An 18,315-nucleotide genomic window follows, 5' to 3' on the forward strand; every position below is an offset into this window, starting at 1 on the left:
ACAAACCAGTATTACGAGGAATCTTGGACTTCTTTAAGATAAAACAACAACAACAAAAAAAAAAAACAAACAAACAAAAAAAAACCTAGAAATATAAATAATAAAATGGCAATAGCTACATATCTATCAACAATTACTTTAAATGTAGATGGATTAAATGTTCCAATCAAAAGACATAGAGTGTCTGAATGGATAAGAAAACAAGACCCTCATATATGCTGCCTGCAAGAGACTCACTTCAGGTTGAAAGTGAGTTCATGAAAAAGATGGAGAAAGATAGTTCATGAAAATGGAAATGAAAATAAAATAAAGCTGGAGTAGGAATACTTATATGAGACAAAATAGACTTTAAAACAAAGGCTATAACAAGAGACAAAGGAGGACCCCGTAATCCCACTTCTGGATATTTATCTGAAGAAACTCAAATGCTACTTCAAGGGGACATGTGCATCCATATGTTCATTGCAGCTTTATTTACAATGGCCAAGATATGGAGGCAGCCTGGGTGTCCCAGAATGGATAAATGGATAAAGAAGAGGTGTTACATATATGCAATGGAATATTACTCAGCCATAAAAAAGGAATGAAATCTTGCCATGTGCCACAACCTGGATGGCTCTGGAAGGTATAGTGCTGACTGTATGTAGTGAATCAGACAGAGAAAGACAAATGTTATATGATTTCGCTTCTAAGTGGAATCTAAAGAATAAAATAAACAAACGAGACAGAAGCAAACTCACAGATACAGAGAGCACTTGGATGGTTGCCAGATGGGAGCAGGGTTAAGGGTGGATAATAAAGGGAAGGGAATAAAAAGTAAAAATTGGTTGTTACACAGTGTTTATGGGGGTGTAGTGTATTGTATAAGGAACATAGTCAATACTATTGTGTAATAATAACTGTGTGTGACATCAGATGGGTACTAGATTTATCAGGGTAATAGATGGGAGGGGGTTGGAGGGCAGGGTGAAAAAGGTGAAGGGATTAAGAAGTACAAATTGACAGTTACAAAATAGTCATGGTGACGTAAAGCAAAGCATAGAGAATGTAGTCAATAATATGGTAACAGCCATGTACAGTGCCAGGTGGGTACTTGACTAGTCAGGGGGATCACTCCTTAAATTATATGTGCGTAAATGTCTAACCACTATGTTGTACACCTGAAATTAATATAAAATAATATTGAATGTCAACTGTAAATGAAATTTTAAAAGGGGGAAGATGGTGAAGGGGAATAAGAGGTTTAAATTTCCAGGTATGAAACAAATACATCATGCAGATGTAACGTACAGCATGGAATACAGTCAGTAATACTGTGATAGCGTGTTATGGTGTCAGATGGTGGCTGGACTTGTCATGGTGATAACTTCATGAGGTATACAAATGTTGAATAACTGTTGTGTATGCTGGAAACTAATATATCGTATGTTAGCTATATTTTAATAAAAATCCTTAAAAGATAAATAAAATTTAAAAAGCGGTGAATGAAAGTACTCAAGTGAGTTATGTTCATCCGTCAAACAGCACAACACAAAGCTGATGACATTGTAACCTCTGAAGGAAAAGAAAGGAAAGCAGAGTGAGGGCTCGAGTGACTGAGGGTGGGAGGTGGGGTTTCTGCTTTGGGTAGCACAATGGTTAGAGACCTAAATCCATGGAGTGAGCCATGCCGACCCCTGGAGAAAGGCATCCAGGCAGAGGGAACGGCAGGTGCGGAGGCTTGAGGTGGGATGTGCCCACGGGGCTGGAGGAGAAGCCAGGAGGCCGCACAGCCGGAGCACGGAGAGCGGGCAGCATGGATTTGGAGCAGTTGCCTGGAGCTGCACAATGCTCTAAGGGGCGCCCGAGGCTTTCTGAGGTGTTAGGAGGGCAGTGCCATTCTACACGGAGGAGCGATGTAGTGAGGGTTACAAGGAAACACTCAGCTTAGATGCCAAAAAGCCTCCAGACAAGCCTTTCTTCCCTGACCCCTGACGGGTGACCAGAGCAGGGTGGCTGATCTCTTCTGAGCCTCCATCATTGGATCTTGCCTGTAACCGTTATTACCATGGTGTTTGCTGAATGGTGAGTGTGGGGACAGAGCCCCAGAAAGCAGTTTCCAGGCTCTCGGCCTCACATAGACAGGTGTTGGCTCAGGTAGTAAATGGCCATCAACTGTGATTGGATGGCCATCAGCTGTGGCTAGTTGGCCGTCAGCTGTAACCAGTGGGCCATTGGCCACTAATATAACTGCTGTGGCTACGCTAGGAGAGGAAAGAGAGAGAAGAATGGGGGCTAGCAAGAAGATGGCGGCTGGGCTGGCAAGCGTGGATGGCGGTTTGCGGACAGTGTGGATCCAGCCTCCATTGAGAGTACAGTGCCGCCAGAGAGAATATAGTGGTGTGACTCCCCTACCTATGGCTCCGTGGGTGTTCCTTTTTGGCCTCACCATGTCCTGCGTTCTTGTGTGGGGAGTGGGAGCAGAGACCCCACAGGCCGCCCCGCATGACGCATGGCGCAGCGAGCAGGGTCTCCTGCATGACAGTGAGTTTCCATTTCCCACATGCCTTCTACATTTACGAATTGGAATTCTTCTATAAGGAAGAAACTTCTCTTCTCCCTCATTTCTTTCTTTATTCAACACTTTATGGTATCAGTAGGGACTCCCAGATACTTACTTTGTCCTCTGGGTTTCCAAGACTCTTGTTATTTTTTTGCTGAAATTGTTCCAGCTTTGGCTGTTAGCAGCTCCTTCAGGTTGAGTCCTGTGCCCTTTTGACATGGCTCCATCATATTTTGAGCATTTCTTTACTTTCTGGCAACACAAGACGCTCCAGGTTCATCTTGTAGTCCCCCCACCCCCCCCCCCCGGAATCAAGCACTTATGCAAGGAGCCCTGGTTCCCTTTATTGGATAATGATATCTAGAAACAAGATCTGGGTGCTAGCTGTGTTCGTTGCTATTGGGGGGTATTGATTACTCCCAGCCTTAGCAGATGAAGCTAGGAAATATATATGTACACTAACCTGCCACACACACACACACACACACACCGGTCAATCTCTCTCCCTCTCCCTCTCTCCCTCTGTCCCTCTCTTCCTCTCATTCTTACCTATCTATCTATCTGTCTATCTATTAATCATCTATCTATCATCTATCTATCATTTGTCTGTGTATATCCAAACCTTGGGTTCATACTGATGCCTTCAAATCCAGTCCCAAGTCTCAGGGTTCATGTTATGTTTCCCACTTTCCTTGTTTATAACTTCTTCTGATAGTAAGAAACCTTGCTCTTACTATCTGCAGTATATTTATTTGTTCAACCCTAGTACACACAAAAGGTAGTTTCAGAATTGCTTATCTATACCCCTGTGACAAACAGATGGAACTGTAGTACTGTACTTGTGTACAATTCTTTTTTTCTTTGGCTGATAGAATGCAGTCAACATTATGTTTCCTGGGTTGCTTAGGCTAGGTCTTGTCTTCCCACCCCCTTCGGTGTGGTGGTGTTTTCATTTGTAATACAGTTGTGTTCATCTGTTGCTATTTATATTGTATTTTGAGTACACACACACACACACACACACACACAGTTGATTTTAATTGTTTACTTTTGGGGGATGTGAAATATTGTCCTGGCTCCAAGAGTCAGAGCTACACAGGTAGAGAAATGTGCCTGCCACCTTCTCATCCCTGCTACCTCTGTCCTTTCCCATTTCCACACTTTCCACCCCTTTCCTGTAGGTGACCAATGTTTTTAGTTTCTGGTTTATCCTCCCTGTGTTTCTTTTGTACCAATGAGCCAATACATGTATATTTTCTTATATCCCCTTCTCTTGCTATATGGAGGGTTAAAGTATTCTGCTATAGATACAGTTTTTTGCTTCTCTCACTTAACAATAGTATAGCTTGGAGATAGTGTCACATTCGTTCCTAGAGATCTTCTTCCATCATGAGCTTTTTAAAACGTTGGTAATGAAAAAAAATAGGTTAGTAGCTCGAGGATGAGTTTTAGAATTCTGTAAGCATAGCGGTGATGGTGATGGTGATGGTGGTGACGCTGATGGTAAATAGCATAAGCATGACCCTTACGTGAGCATCTACTGTATGCCATTCTCTGGGCCAAGCATTTTATATAGATTATCGCACTGCATCTTTCCTAGAGCCCTGTGAGGTAGCGGTTAGCTCCGATTTACTGATGAGGAAACTGAGGCTCAGTCATATTTAGAAACTTGCCCGAGGTGACTAAAAATTGAGCCACAGTTTGAACCCACACACTCTCTCCCAAGTTTGTGCTTTGTTAAGGGCACACCAGCACTGTTACCCAAGTTCCCTGTTGAAAGAAAGCCATGTGTGTTTTTTAAAACCCAGGTACGTCCCAGGCCTTAAAACCCTCTTGCTTGTGGATCAGCTGCTGCTAAAGTTGGCGTGCTGCCGACGGCAGGAACATGGAGGTGATTTACTGCCCGGTCGTTCCAAAGGAACGGCCCGTCCTTTCCGAGGACCGTGAGTCCTGCCTGTAAGACAGGAGACAGGAGGGCTACCCGGTGGGACCGGCTACCGGGGAGGCAGTAATAGATCTGATCCTGCACTTCCTTAGTCGCCAGCCAGGATAGCCAGCGCCATGAACGGGAAAGGACGCTACCCCACAAGGCTGCTTGGTTAGCAGGACACTCCATCAAGCCCAAATTACCACAGTTTCTGTGAAAACTGTTTGTACAGCAGGAGTGGAAGGAGAATTTCTATGAGCAGGAGTCTGGCTTCTGTTGTGAGAAGTGACAGCCTTTGTCAGAGAGGCAACCCAGTGAGTGGGTTGAGAGCATGGCTTCTGGGGTCTGCGTGCCAGGGTCCTCACACCAGCACCAGGCTTTCTAGTGGAGTCCCCTGGGGCAAGTCACCTCACCACTCCAAGCACATCTGTGAAATGGGGATAAGAACTGTACCCACCTTGGTCAGGGGTCCCCAAGACTCCCCCAGATTTAGTAATTTGCTAGGATTCATAGAACTCAGCACAGAATCATACTCATGGCTGTGAGTTATTGCAGTGAAAGGATACAAAACGAAACCAACAAAGGGAAGAGATGAATGGAGTAGAGTCCAGAGGAAACCAAGCTCAAACTTCCAAGATTCCTCTCCCAGTGGAGTCACACAGGATGCACTTAGTTCCCCAGCAACAAGTTATGACAACATGTGGGAATTGTTTTCTACTGGGGAGGCTTGTTAGAGAGACTCAATACCCAGGGTTTTTACTGGGAGCTGTTCACCCAGGCACCCTTTGCCCAGCATGCACCAAAAACCCCAGATTCCCAGAAGAAAAGCAGATGTTCAGCATATACTGCACTGTTTGCATAAATAGTTTGGGCACAGTGAACCATTCTTATGAGAGAGAATGGTGAGAGCCCTTCTGAAATCCAGGTTCCCAGATGCCAGCCAAGCAGGGGCCGACTTTGCCAGCAGGCATTTCTGAGGATAGCAGTCTCAGGCCTGTGTCGTGAATTCTTTTCCACTGTCCCATTTGGTGGTTGTTGGGGGATTAAAACATGAGCCATGTGAAGCATGGGCCACACTGTCTACTAGAGTAAGCACTTACTAAATGTAGGCGATTACTTTGAAAGTCAGGGAATGAATTTTGAACGGCTCATTAGCACCTTACGAGCAAGCTCCATCTATCATCCATCTACTCACCCATTCATTCCTTCCCTGTTCGGCACGTTTTGACTGAACCTTGCTGGTGGAGTGACTGGGGGGGCCTCTCTGGGACCTTTGAAGCAGCGGGATGAGCTGTTTCCTTCCTGAGGATGCTGCCTGTGGGCTTCCAGTCTGGCTGGGTGGCGGAGGCAGGGGGTGGTGGTTAGGCGTTTGGAGACTTCAGGGTAAATGTCAGAGGACCCACTCGCACACTCAGAGTTAGCGGGATGGGTATGCAGTGGTCGGAAACCTTAACCTCCTGATGTCTTGCTGTTTGTCCTCTTTCTCCTCCTGCAGCCAAAGCTAAATCAAAATGTGGTCCGACGTTCTTCCCCTGCGCCAGCGGCATCCACTGCATCATTGGCCGATTCCGGTGTAATGGCTTTGAGGACTGTCCCGACGGCAGCGACGAAGAGAACTGCAGTAAGTGCTGGGAGCTCACACACCGCGACCCTTCGTTCACCCCAGTCAGCCCACCACCTCCATACCGGCCACACTCGTCTTCCTGGGCTTCCACCCAAAGCCTCAGACGTTTTCTAGTGTTGCCCAGAGTCTGTCCTTTACCACTTCTGTCTTGTGCAAATGTGTAAATGCTCAGCTGCCATTGATCGGGGGCTGACAGTTGCGCTGCAAATGCAGGTGTGTTATCTCTGTGAACAGATGAGGAGTCTGAAGTGTGGAGAGGTGCAGGACCGTCCCCCATGCCACACAGCTCATAGCTAGCACAGCCACTGCTAGGCCCATGCAGACCCGCATCTGATCGACTCGGCCACTGAGCAGCCAGGTTTATGTGCTTGCTTTCCTTCTTTGAATTCTTTAAAGAAAAAGGTGTTTATGTATTAATTATGTGTGTGCAATAAGAATGGATTTTGGAAAAAACAATGCAAACAGTATGAAAAGCTAAAGATTTTGACTTGGGACCACCCTGATTCCTTTTACTTGCTGTATAGTATTCCGTGGTATCAACACACACACACACACACACACACACACACACACACACACACCCTCTTGTTCTCTCTGTCCCACTCGTGCCTCTTACCAGTCTCGGGGTGGGCATCACTGCTGCTTGGCAGTCCCTTCTTTGCCTGCATCTCTGTGTCCAAAATCACTTCCCACCCAGCAGCTGACCTGCCTGTCATACTGTCCCATCTCTCCCAGCGAGTTGCTTTGTGCCTGCTCTCGGGCACACTGCTCACTGTTTCTTCTTCCTTTTCCCTTAAATATTTAGACTGCTGGTGCCTTTGTAGTTGTTGTCGGCTCTGGGCACATTTAAACATTTATTTTGCATGCCTACATATTTTAATAACTTTTTTTCTTCTGATTATTCTTATAAAGAACTTACAAAATGTAGAAAAAGAAAGAGGGAAACAGAACCGCCCAGAATGAAACACTGTTAATATTTGGGCGACTCTGTGCCAGTCCTTTGAAATCTCTCTCTCTCTTTCTCTCTCTTCTCAAATGTGCTGAATTCAGATGTCTTCTTTAATGTGACCATTTTCTCACATTATCAATTTTTTTCAAAATAGAAATCTTAATGCCTTCAGTGATTGTTTTGATAAATTGATTTTTCCCCTCATCTTGTTGGTGCTATTTTAAGCCCCTAAAGAGGAGGGTGGCTGTCTCCTGGGTTATTTATGTCTTTCCAGGGAACAGTCATTACTACACCCTCCCAGCAGGGACACGGGGAGTGTATAACTCTTCCATCTGCCTTCTCCTGTTGCCTTATTTCATCTTCAGGGTCTCAAGTGGCAGAAATACAGCATAGCTGCTAGATTGTCAAATGGTTGGTAGAGTGGCTGAAACCCACCGTGGCAGAGAAGCTGTGTATCCCTAACATGGTTGGGGCCGGACTGAGCAACGTGACTCTGGAGCTGGAGCGTCTGGCCTCAGACTTGTGTTTACCCTAATTAAGCATGAGATGTGTCTGCTACGTGATCTCTTTGCACGGTCATTTCCTTGTCTCTAAAAACAGTGCTGAGAGCCTGCTTCCTGGGGTGGTTGTGGGAGTTAGATGAGAAAATACCTGAAAAGTGTTTAGTGTAGTGGCTGGCACGGAGTAATTGATTTTGAAAATATGTAGTGACTTAAAAATATGTAGTGATGAAAGGGAAGACCATAATTATTAGGCTTTCACCTTTGGCTTAGGATGCCCAAGGACATCCTTCTTTTATATTTTATTTAGTGTGTGTCAGCTTGATCTCTGCTTCCTACTGGCCATGGGGACCTTATAATCCAAGGGGAGAATGTTATATGTATATTCATACATGTATGCTAGAGAGCAATGCAATGGCTATAAAAAGCAAGTGTGACAACGTTATAGTAGGTACATTCTACAAGATTGTGTCATCCTCTGTACTTAATTAAAGCCCTGGAAGTTTTAAATGTTTGGATACTGGTCTTTAATTGTGTGAGTAAATTATATCCATTTAAAATTAAGTCAGTGGGGATTAAGCTAGCATTTTCCTCTGGCATACGTACCATTTAAAAATAGTGGTTCTCACTATTTTGAAAACTGGTATATAAAAGAAAAGAATCAGCCCGTATCCTCCCGCTCCTATATGAATTGTATTTCTGAGTAATTAAATACCTGAGTTAGGAAAGTTCTTTCTTATTGAAGATTACCAGCTATAAAGAATGAGAGAATTAGAGGATCTCTGTTTTGTAACGCTTAATTAAGAAATGGACCATCAATGGCTGCTAAAACCATTAGATGAAGAATTGATGGGGAGCTTTATAATGGATGGATCATGATGAAAACTCCTGAAACCAGCAGTCTTTTCACAGACAGCTTTGAATCAATGTTATACCACTTCTAGTAGAATGTAGAAACCCTATCACTCCATAGATCTCTTTATGTTATAATTGTCTTAGGACATCTACATACATTAAAAACTCCAAAAGGCAATGTTTTAATTTTTGCTTTAAGTTTTCAAATATATTTTAAAGAACTCCAGAGAAGAATAGCCTACTATGTTTACCCAGATACTTGCTATTTTGGTTGCTCTTCCATCATTCCTGATGTTCCTTCCACGTCTCCCTCTGGTATCATTTCCCATCTGTCTGAAGAACTTCCTTTAAGCAATTCTTTTAAAACAGGTCTGCTGGCAACAAATTCTCTTCGTTTTCCTTCATCTGAGAATGTCTTTATTTCACCTTCATTCCCGAAGGATATTTTTACTGCATATAGAATTCTGGGTTGACAGTTCTTTTCTTTCAAATGTTGTGCCACTTCCTCTGGCTTCTGTGGTTTCCGATGAGAAATTTGCAGTCATTTAAATTGTTTCCCATAGAGAATACATCATTTTTCTCTGGCTGCTTTGAAGATTTTTTTTTCGTCTTTAGTTTTCAGCAGTTAGATTAGAGTGTGTTTGGATATGACGATTTCTCTGAGTTTATCCTCTTTAGGGTTCTGTTTGAATCTGTAGGTTTTTGTCTTTCGCCATACTTAGTACATTTTCACCTGTTTCTTCAGATGTTTTATAAGTACCTCACTCTTCCTCCTTTTCTGATAACTAGAGATCTTTTATTATTGTCCCACAGGTTCCTGAGGCTCTGTTCAGTTTTTAATCAGTCCTTTTTTCTTTTTATTGTTCAGATTCAATAATTTCTATCTTTTGTCAAGTTTACTTTTTCCTCTGTCATCTCCAATCTGCTTTGAAGCCCATACAGTACAGTTCTTTATTATTTCGGTTACTATATTTTTTCAGTTCTAAAATTTCCTTTTGGTTGTTAATATCTTCTGCTTTTTGCTGAAACTTTCTATTTTCCATTTGTTTCAAGAGTGTTTGTGATTACTCGTTAGAGTATTTGTATAATAGTTGCTTTAAAGTCTTCGTTATATAATTTCAACATCTGTCTTGTCTTGACTTTGGTGTCTGTTGATTATCTTTTGCTATAAGAATTGAAATTTTCCTAAATTTTCATATTATAAGTAATTTTGGATTATATTCTGAATATTTTGATCGCTATGTGTAACACTCTGGGTTTTGTTTAAATCCTACAGAGAATGCTTATATTTTTTGTTTTAGTAGACAAATGAGCCCATTGGGTCAGGCCACAATTCCTGACAGCTCTCTGTGGGTTGTGGTTGCAGTAGGTTTCAAACTATTTTCGCAGTGCTATTCGTATCTGCCCTGCATGCACACCTCCTGGTGGTCAGTCTGGGACCTGGGTCATGGTCTGTGGTTCAGCCCTCAGTGTCTTTGGTGTGCTGATTAGGACCAGATCTGTGCAGGAGCAGCGTGGGGATCAGCCTGGGAGTTCATAAATAACTTTATGGAGTTGCTTTCCCAAGTTCCTCCCTCTCCACAATGTCTCATACTTTCCAGTTTCCTGGGACTCTGAGAAGGGGAAGAAAAGTAAACTTACGGACTGTTCAGTAATAGAACGAATTTTGGTCTTCTTCCCCAATTGGCCTGCTCCAATTTACTGTTTAGAATCTAAAAATAAATGCTACAAGTATTCTGTCCAGGTTTTTCGTTTTTGCTGCACTCACTGGGAGAGTCAGGGTGGGGTGTGATTACTGCATCTGGCCTGGAATTGGGACCTCCCATAAGTCAGTTTTAGCATCACAAGAAAAGAGACAACCAGATGTTATTTGTTTGTGCCTTCTGATATGACCCAACAGGAACACATTTCACTTCTACGAGGTATCTCTGCCAAAAACATCCAACCTGAGTCTGACTGAGCCTCCAAAGCTGTCTTAGCCCGTTTGGGCTGCTATACCAGAATAACACAGATGGGTCGCTTCACCACAGAAACCTATTTCTCACAGTCCTGGAAGCCCAAGACCCAGGGTCCCAGCAAGGTCAGGTTCTCGGTGTGGCCCCTCGTGCTGTTTGTGACCTCACATGGCCTTCCTGGTGTGAGGACACAGAGAGGGAAATCCGTTGTCTCCTCCTCATGGGCACTGATCCCATCATGAGAACCCATCCTTATGACCTCATCTAACCCTAATCACCTCCCAAAGGCCTCAACTCCTACGACCAGCCCATTAGGGGTCGGGCTTCAGCATGTGAATTTCAGGGGCCATAACATGTAGTTCATAACACTGTTAGTTTACAGGAAATCCAGGCCCAGAGGAACGTGTTAGTGACCCCATGGGAAGACAGTCTTCCAGAACCAGAATGTTGGAAATGCTTCAGGACTGAGTTTCATCCATTAATACATTGTAAGAAAAAGTAGAGGAAGCAGGAACCTATGGTTTGACAGAGAGGAAGAGGGAGAGGAAGGACATTAGTTTCAGACGTGCAGAGTTTGAGATGAGGGGGTGTTCAGGCAGAGATGTCTATGAGGTATCAGGATAAAGATGCTTATTGCTAGAGGAAAGGTTTGGGGACACAGCCACAGAAAGGTGGTGTTTGGAAGCAGTGGGATTCGATACAAGGCAGGCTTGGGTATTGGACAGGAGGTTGCCGTGCCCAGGAAGCCTTTATAGGGAGGAAGAAACAAACTGCCATTAGTAACGAATCAGAGTGCTGCCACCGGCACTGAGCTTCGTCTAGAAGGGTTTTGAAAATTCAAATCCTCTCAGTCCTTAGAAGCTGGGATAAGGCAAGCGGGATTGAATCTTTGCCTCCTGCCTCTTGCCAGAGTGCCGGCCCCTTCCCCTCCAGCAAACACGGAAGAGATTCTAGCTCCAGAATGTGGCTGCCTGTGGGTTACACTCCGTCTCGGTGGGCTTAGGGCTGCTGGGAGAGGACTTGTTGCGGGAACTTCGAAAGGAAGGCAAGAACTAGGGACTGGCCATAGGCAGGCCGCCTCGTCTCCTTTGAAGGTGGGGGCTTCAAGCATTTTACAGGCCACAGAGGGAGCAGTGCTTGTTCATGGGATGGGTTATTTGCAGAGAGACTTGGGGCCACGCATCCTTTTTCCTGGAACAGAGGAAGTCTTGGGACAGCTCCGTTTCCCCCAGTTGCCTGGTTTCTAGGGAAATGGAGCTGGGACAAGATCTCCATGAGATTTGGATGCGGGTTGAGGGAGTGAGCAGTAACCACCATGGATGGGGAGCAGATGGGAAATGTGGGGGCTGGTGGTAAGGATTTTCTCATTGATGTATTTTGTCAAGAACCCTCTGAGGTGGAAGAAGGGCTACTTCACAGACTTTAAATGGATTAAAGGTGACATTCCCTATGTCCTACTGGAGACAGATTGCTTCATTTCCTGCCTTGAAGTCGGTCCGTTGCTTTTGGGCAGCCTCAGTGGGCCCTTGGTCCCTTCCTTCAGATGTAGTTGAAGTCAATGCCGCCAGTTTAATTAACCACTGACCTTAACCTTAACTCATTTCTTCCTCCCTCTGGCAGAGAGAGACAAGTTTTCTTTGCTGGGAAACAGATCCTCAGAGCCTGTGTTTGTTGCGGTGATAACTGAGGAGCTTTGGAGTCCACAGCTGAGTTTTTCAAGTTCATGTTGCAGACAATTTTCTCCATCTTTGTTGACATAAATACTGTAAAATACAATGTTCCTTTCCCTAGTTAACCCAGTAAAATAATACATTTTTCAGTGACTGGTAAACCCTAGCAAGGAGAAAGAAAACATACATTTGGAGCACGTTCAGTATTGCTGGAAGATAGGGAGACATAACATCCTAACTTTCAAAGCGTTTCCTGGTCAGTTTAGGAACACAGCATCCTGGCTGGGGCTCCAGGGGCCCACAGGAACCCCTAACACTTGACCCCTGGTTGCCCAGAGCCTATGGCATTGGTCCACCATAATCCCACGTACACTCGCCCTGAAATTTGGCTAAGCCTGTACATGGCTGCAGAGGCCTTAGAAAAACTGTAGGGAAACTTGAGCTGTCTGGGGACCTTGGGGGAGATTTGCCACTCTGGTTAAGTGAGTCTGCCTAGTAACTGAGCATTTACGCCTTTGGGGACCATCGTGGACAGATATCTCTGGAGATGTGTTGTGTCTTGGTTTACTCAGTGTTTGCCTTAGTTGGTAACCACGCAGGGCCATTCTTAGGAACAGTAATTTTTAGACTGGGTTATATAATACATGGTTGCCTTCGGCTGCTTTTAGAACTTTCTGGTTTCTTTGGAAACTATCTTAGGCTGCTCTGCTTGTGGAATTCTTAAGGCTATTTTTTTTTATAGCTTTTCTTGTTTCCTCCCATAGTTGTCAGCTTTTATTTCTTGCTGGCAGTTTGTCTGTAAGGTGGCAAGCAGCATGGCCTCGCCCTCCTAATTTGCTGTGTCCTTGGGAACTGGAACACAAACCTGGTTGGAATTTACATAAACAGAATCAATACATCCTGAAGGAGGTGGGAGGCTTGAGGGTCCGTCCCTGAGGAAGCTCCGGGCGCTGGAAGGGCTTGGACACTGTACACTTGTGTTTTGATGGTTCGGAGGCTGGGGTTGGGAGTGCATCCTCTGCCTTTGTCTGCCCTGCACTGCGGGTGGGGGGGAGGGGGGACACAGTGTTATATGAGGAGTCCCTGATGAGGAGGAATCCAGGTGTGGATGTTCACCAGCATGGTACCTGTGTCTTCTGAGCAACTGGCACCTAAGTGTGAAAGACACTAAAAACTGTGTGTGTGTGGGGGGGGGGGGGCACAGAGCACTTTGTGAGGAAGAACAAAGGAAAAGGAAAGTGAGTGATCACTGAAACTTTTCTGCCAGACTAGACTCTTAAAATTTTTTTAGCGAGGTCTTTCAAACATACTGAAAAAGACATGTAAAATTAAATAAACCCCTGCATTCCCAACACCCTGTTTTAACAATCCTGTTACCTATAGTTATTGTTATATTATCGTAACTATATTAACTATCGTTAATAATACTATGTTCCATTATGTTATAACGATATTATAACTGTTAATTAAAGTTAATCATACCGTGTTGTATATTTGAAAGTTGCTGAGTAGATCTTTATTGAAAGTTTTCACCACAAAATAAATTTGGTAATTGTGTGTGGTGAGGGATGTTAACACGTTGCATACGGATCACTAGAATCTTCACGAGGGGTTTAAACCCCGCTGTATGCAACGTGTTAACTAGACTTATGGAAATGATCATTTTGCAATATATACAAATATGCAATCATTATGTTGTACACCTGAAACTAATATAATGCTGTACGTCAATGATATCTCAATTAAAAAATCGTATTACCACGTTGCTTAACTTGCTTCAGATTTTTAAAATAGTAGGATGTCCCAAATGTTAGAAGTCTGCAGTGTACTGCTCTGGATCCTGTGCTTCTTCTCTCCAGAGGTATCCCTTGTCCTGAACTTAACATTGGTTCTTTCAATGCAAGTTGTTATTATTTCACTATATATTTTTGTAGCCGCCAATAACAAGCAGCATTCTTTTGCATCGGTAACTTCATACAAGTGGTACAACACTGTCCATAGTCTTCTATAACTTGCTTTTTTCCCCTGTTATGTTTGTGAAATTTCACTCTGGGCCATTGATTTTTCACTGCTGTTGGTAAACAATGACCCCTGGACCAAATTTGGCCTACTACCTGTTCTTGTAAATAACGTTCTATTTTACATATAGAACGTTATTTGTTCTTTGCCCTTTGTTTATGAATTTTCTCTGGCTGTTTTGCACTAAAGAGGCAAAGTTGAGTCGTTAAAACAGAGATATAGACTGAATGGTTACCAAAGCCTAAAATATTTACTATCTGGCCCTTTAAAGAAGAAGTTAGCCAACCCCTACTGTAGAATCCTGTTGTAACGATGTAGCACATTGTACCTATTCTCCTGACTGTGAACATTTGCATCATTTCTAATTTTTTTTTTTAATTTTACAAAAACGGTGCTTCAATAAATACACATTTTTTTGTTTGTTTGTTCAGGATTCTCCCTAGAGTATATAACTGGAAGTGAAATTACTGGGCTGGAAGGCATCTGCACCTTAAACTTTACCCAATTTGACTAAATTGGTCTCCAAGGTGGATCTACCAATTTGCACTCCCACTGGTCGTCTGTGAGACTTCCTTTCCCGCCACATCCTTGCCAACAATCTGGTATTTTAAGACCTTACGTTTGGCAAGTCTGATGCGGTTCAAGTGGCGCTTCATTACCAGTAATGGTCAACGTTTTTTGCAGTTGTTATTAACCATTTGCCATTATGGGAATTCCTGATGATGACCTTTGCCCATTTTCCTGTTGAGTTGTTTGTCTTTCTTCCTTTTGCGTTACGAGAGTTCTTTATATATTTTGGCTACTGGTCCTTTCTGTTATATGCATTACAACCTGTCAGTGACTTGCTTTTCATTCAGTTTGGGTTCTTTACCACAGCTGTGTCTTAAGGTATATAGTCCGCAGGCTTAGTTCATCTTGAAGATACGTGTGACCTGTAATGTACATATACTTACATATATACTGACATATAGGTAGTAGGTATGTGCGTGCACACACACACACACATACACATACACACACGTGCACACATAAATGACTTCTTTTCCTTGGAAAGGGTTGCATCGTCTGAGTTTGAAGAAAAAGGAAGTAGTTGCCAGCAGGGTCAGCAAGGTTAATCCTGCACAGCCTTCCCCACTGGGGTGCTCACAGCCGCTTACAAACACCCCATCTTGGAGCAGTTAGAAGTTGTCTGTTTGAGTGAGCTGACTGTTGCTGACACTTTGGCTGTGTAGACATGACCCACAAGGTCCCAGGGAAGCTGAAGGCCACCGTGGTGGGATACAAAAGGTTTGGAAGGCTGCCTCGGACAGAAACTGAATGTGATTTGTGGTTTTGGGTTTCCCCATTTTGGTTTGGCTGAAGTCAGACCTTGGTTTCAGCTTGATCAAGTTGAACCATGCTGTGGCCCACAGCGATTTAAATAATTAAAACTTCCATGTTCAGGCCAGATTACTTTGGTTTGACTTTTCATTGGTCCATCATCTTCAAAACTGGCTTCCCCTGTCCCTCTGTGTCCTCTGACCTTTCAAATCTTTCAAATCAAACTTTCTTTCTTTTCTTTTTTTTTTTTTAAATTAGTTTCAGGTGTACAAAGCAACATAATAGACATTTACACCCCTCACAAAGTGATACCCCCATCTACCCCTCTGACACCGTATATAGCTGTTACAACACCACTGACTATATTCCCTGTGCTGTACTTTACATCCCCCTGACTGTGTGTGTGTGTGTATATATATATATATATATATATATGTATATGTATATGTATATGTATATGTATATGTATATGTATATGTATATGTATATGTATATTTAATTATAGTTGACATTCAGTATTATTCTACTTCAGCTTCAGTTGTACAGTACAGCAGTCAGGTACATGCACAGTTTATGAAGCGATCCCACTGGTAAGTCCAGTGCCCGTCTGATACCCTGCATAGTCTTTACAACATTATAGTCAAATCAGACTTTCTGAGTTGAATAGTTAAAAAATAATTCTGCAGTCCTTTGGGTTTACAGAGCCCCGTGGAATGTACAGTCTTTGCAGCCATGATCTCTGTGTATCTTAACAATATCTCAGTGGAGTGTATGGGGAAGATACATGACAGCTGCTATCGTATAGCTGAGGACCAGTGAGAGGCATGGAGCTGACTTGCTGGGTTGATCCTGACCCCATAGCCGTCTTCTGTGCTGGGCCCGATGTCCCACTCTGGTGCTCTTTCCACAATCTGTAATTCAGGGGTGAGCTCACTTCATTACCCAAGCTCCAGGATGACCCCTCTTCATCGTCCCCAGTATCTCTACTTCAGAGAGGGCCACACTCTGGGGGACCGAGACTGACATAACTAGGGGTGACACATCTAACATTCCCTGAGCTTGTGCTACGTGTCAGGTTCTGCGCTGTGCATTTTCTTACACGCCAGCTCAGTTGATGCTCAAATGAATGCTGTGAGTAGCAGGATGAGCTTCACGGGCCTGTGACCGGCACAGCCGTACAGGGCCTGTGCTTAGCTTAGAAGGATGCTATGCTTGCTTTTACACCCTGCACTTGCCTTCCTGAATTTTTCAATAATTTTTGTACAGTCGGCCCCACATTTTCCAGTTTGCACTGGGCCCTGCAAATTGTGCAACTGGTCCTGTCCACAGATCAAGAAACCGAGGCTTGAGAGGTAAAGTAATTTGCCCAGGATTTATACAGCTAATAACTGGCAAAGACGGGACTGGAGTAATTTCTCCTTTGCCACTTCATTTATTAAAACTAGAGCCCTGGAAGAGCCTTATTTGAATTGCATTGCAAGGAACCGGGAAGCAAAGTAAACTGAGCTATAAAAATACTGATTTTCTGTGGAGATTTGCTTAGGTGCTGTTAAGTGGTTTTTATGGTGACCTCACACTGGCCAGTTGCCACCCTTGGCTTTGGGTGGACCCTTTCTGTCATTTCTTTTGAGGTCCCTGAAAGTAAGTGGAACAGGGAGCCTCACAGGGGAGACAGTCAGGCTGATCAAGTGAGTTCATGGGCTTCTTTGATAGCAAAGAAGAAAGTGAGACCCCTGAGTTTGCTCGGTGAGCCACAAAGATGCATGAGGAATTCATTAGGGAGCTGGAAGGATCCAACATAGCTCCTGGACCACATCATGCCATCACCCTCTTGGTGGCAGCGATTCCTGGATCCCTGACTCAGCTACTCCTTCTGGCTTTGCTTTTCTCTTTGTGTCTCTTATGCTCCCAACCACTCCACTCCCAACTCTCCTGGAACATTCAGGTTTGCCCCAGGCCCCTCAAAGGCTACTGGCCTGCCTAGAGGGGTAAGGCATTGTCCTCTGGCCATGTTGGTATGTCATAGGCACCAGAATGATGAATTGGGCAAAGGACCTTTTAGAACAGGGCCGAATGCATCTTGTCCCATCCAGGTCATTGGCTGGCTGGTCTTCCAGGACAGACTTGGAGTTGGCCATCTTAGAAAATGAGCTCACTGCTTCCTGAACAGGATATACTCCTGGCTAGAGAAGGTTCTGGGGGTTCCCAAGGGGACTTGCTGGCCGACCTGGTGATGTGCTCTGTTTTCCCTTCACAGCAGCAAACCCTCTGCTTTGCTCCACCGCCCGCTACCACTGTAAGAATGGTCTCTGCATTGACAAGAGCTTCATTTGCGATGGGCAAAATAACTGTCAAGACAACAGCGACGAGGAAAGCTGTGAAAGTTCTCAAGGTAGGAAACACCCAAGCTCTAAAAAATAATTGCAACATCACACCACACACAGTAACTCTGAAAAGAAGTTACCCTCAACCAAATACAACAGCTGTATTTATTTTTGCACTTTGCAGCCCTTGTACGCATGATTTTAACTATATAACACACCTACCATTCTGTTTTTCTCATTATTAAATATAATATGTACACTTTTTCTTCGATACTGAAATAGGCCCCAGCTGCATTACATGCTGTCATGGTGCTCTACTGTGGTGTTCTGAATTACTGCGTTGTTGGGGACCATCAGGGTAGTTTCTTTCCACTGAATTACTTGTTCAGGATAAATTCCGCAGAGGGGGAAATCTGAATGGTTCACGGCCACACCTTGCCGTACAGCTGTGTGAGATTACTTTTTTATTTTATGCTGCTGCTAGTATTGGAATACCTCAGGCATTCACCCTCTCCTGTTTTTCCCATACTTGCTAATTTAGTAGTCATAGAATGATAGCTCCCCCAAATGCTTTAATTTGCATTTCTCAGATTATGAGCAAAGCTGACATTTCCCCCAATGTGTTTGTTT

General features: G+C 43.8%; 1 protein-coding gene across 2 annotated transcripts in view; it reads left to right on the forward strand.

Moving 5' to 3' along the window:
• The window catches only part of LDLRAD3 (low density lipoprotein receptor class A domain containing 3), a 217,440-nt gene that overhangs the window by 97,532 nt on the left and 101,593 nt on the right, over positions 1–18,315 (forward strand). Inside the window, exons 3-4 of one of the 2 annotated variants that reach the window (XM_019738499.2) lie at positions 5,965–6,090; positions 17,619–17,753. In XM_019738499.2, coding sequence (XP_019594058.2) covers positions 5,965–6,090; positions 17,619–17,753 — 261 coding nt within the window. The remainder of the gene's footprint in view (positions 1–5,964; positions 6,091–17,618; positions 17,754–18,315) is intronic. The other variant, XM_074336214.1, reaches the window with a different exon arrangement.

This window comes from Rhinolophus sinicus, linkage group LG06, assembly GCF_036562045.2.
Source record: "Rhinolophus sinicus isolate RSC01 linkage group LG06, ASM3656204v1, whole genome shotgun sequence".
Lineage (NCBI taxonomy): Eukaryota > Metazoa > Chordata > Mammalia > Chiroptera > Rhinolophidae > Rhinolophus > Rhinolophus sinicus.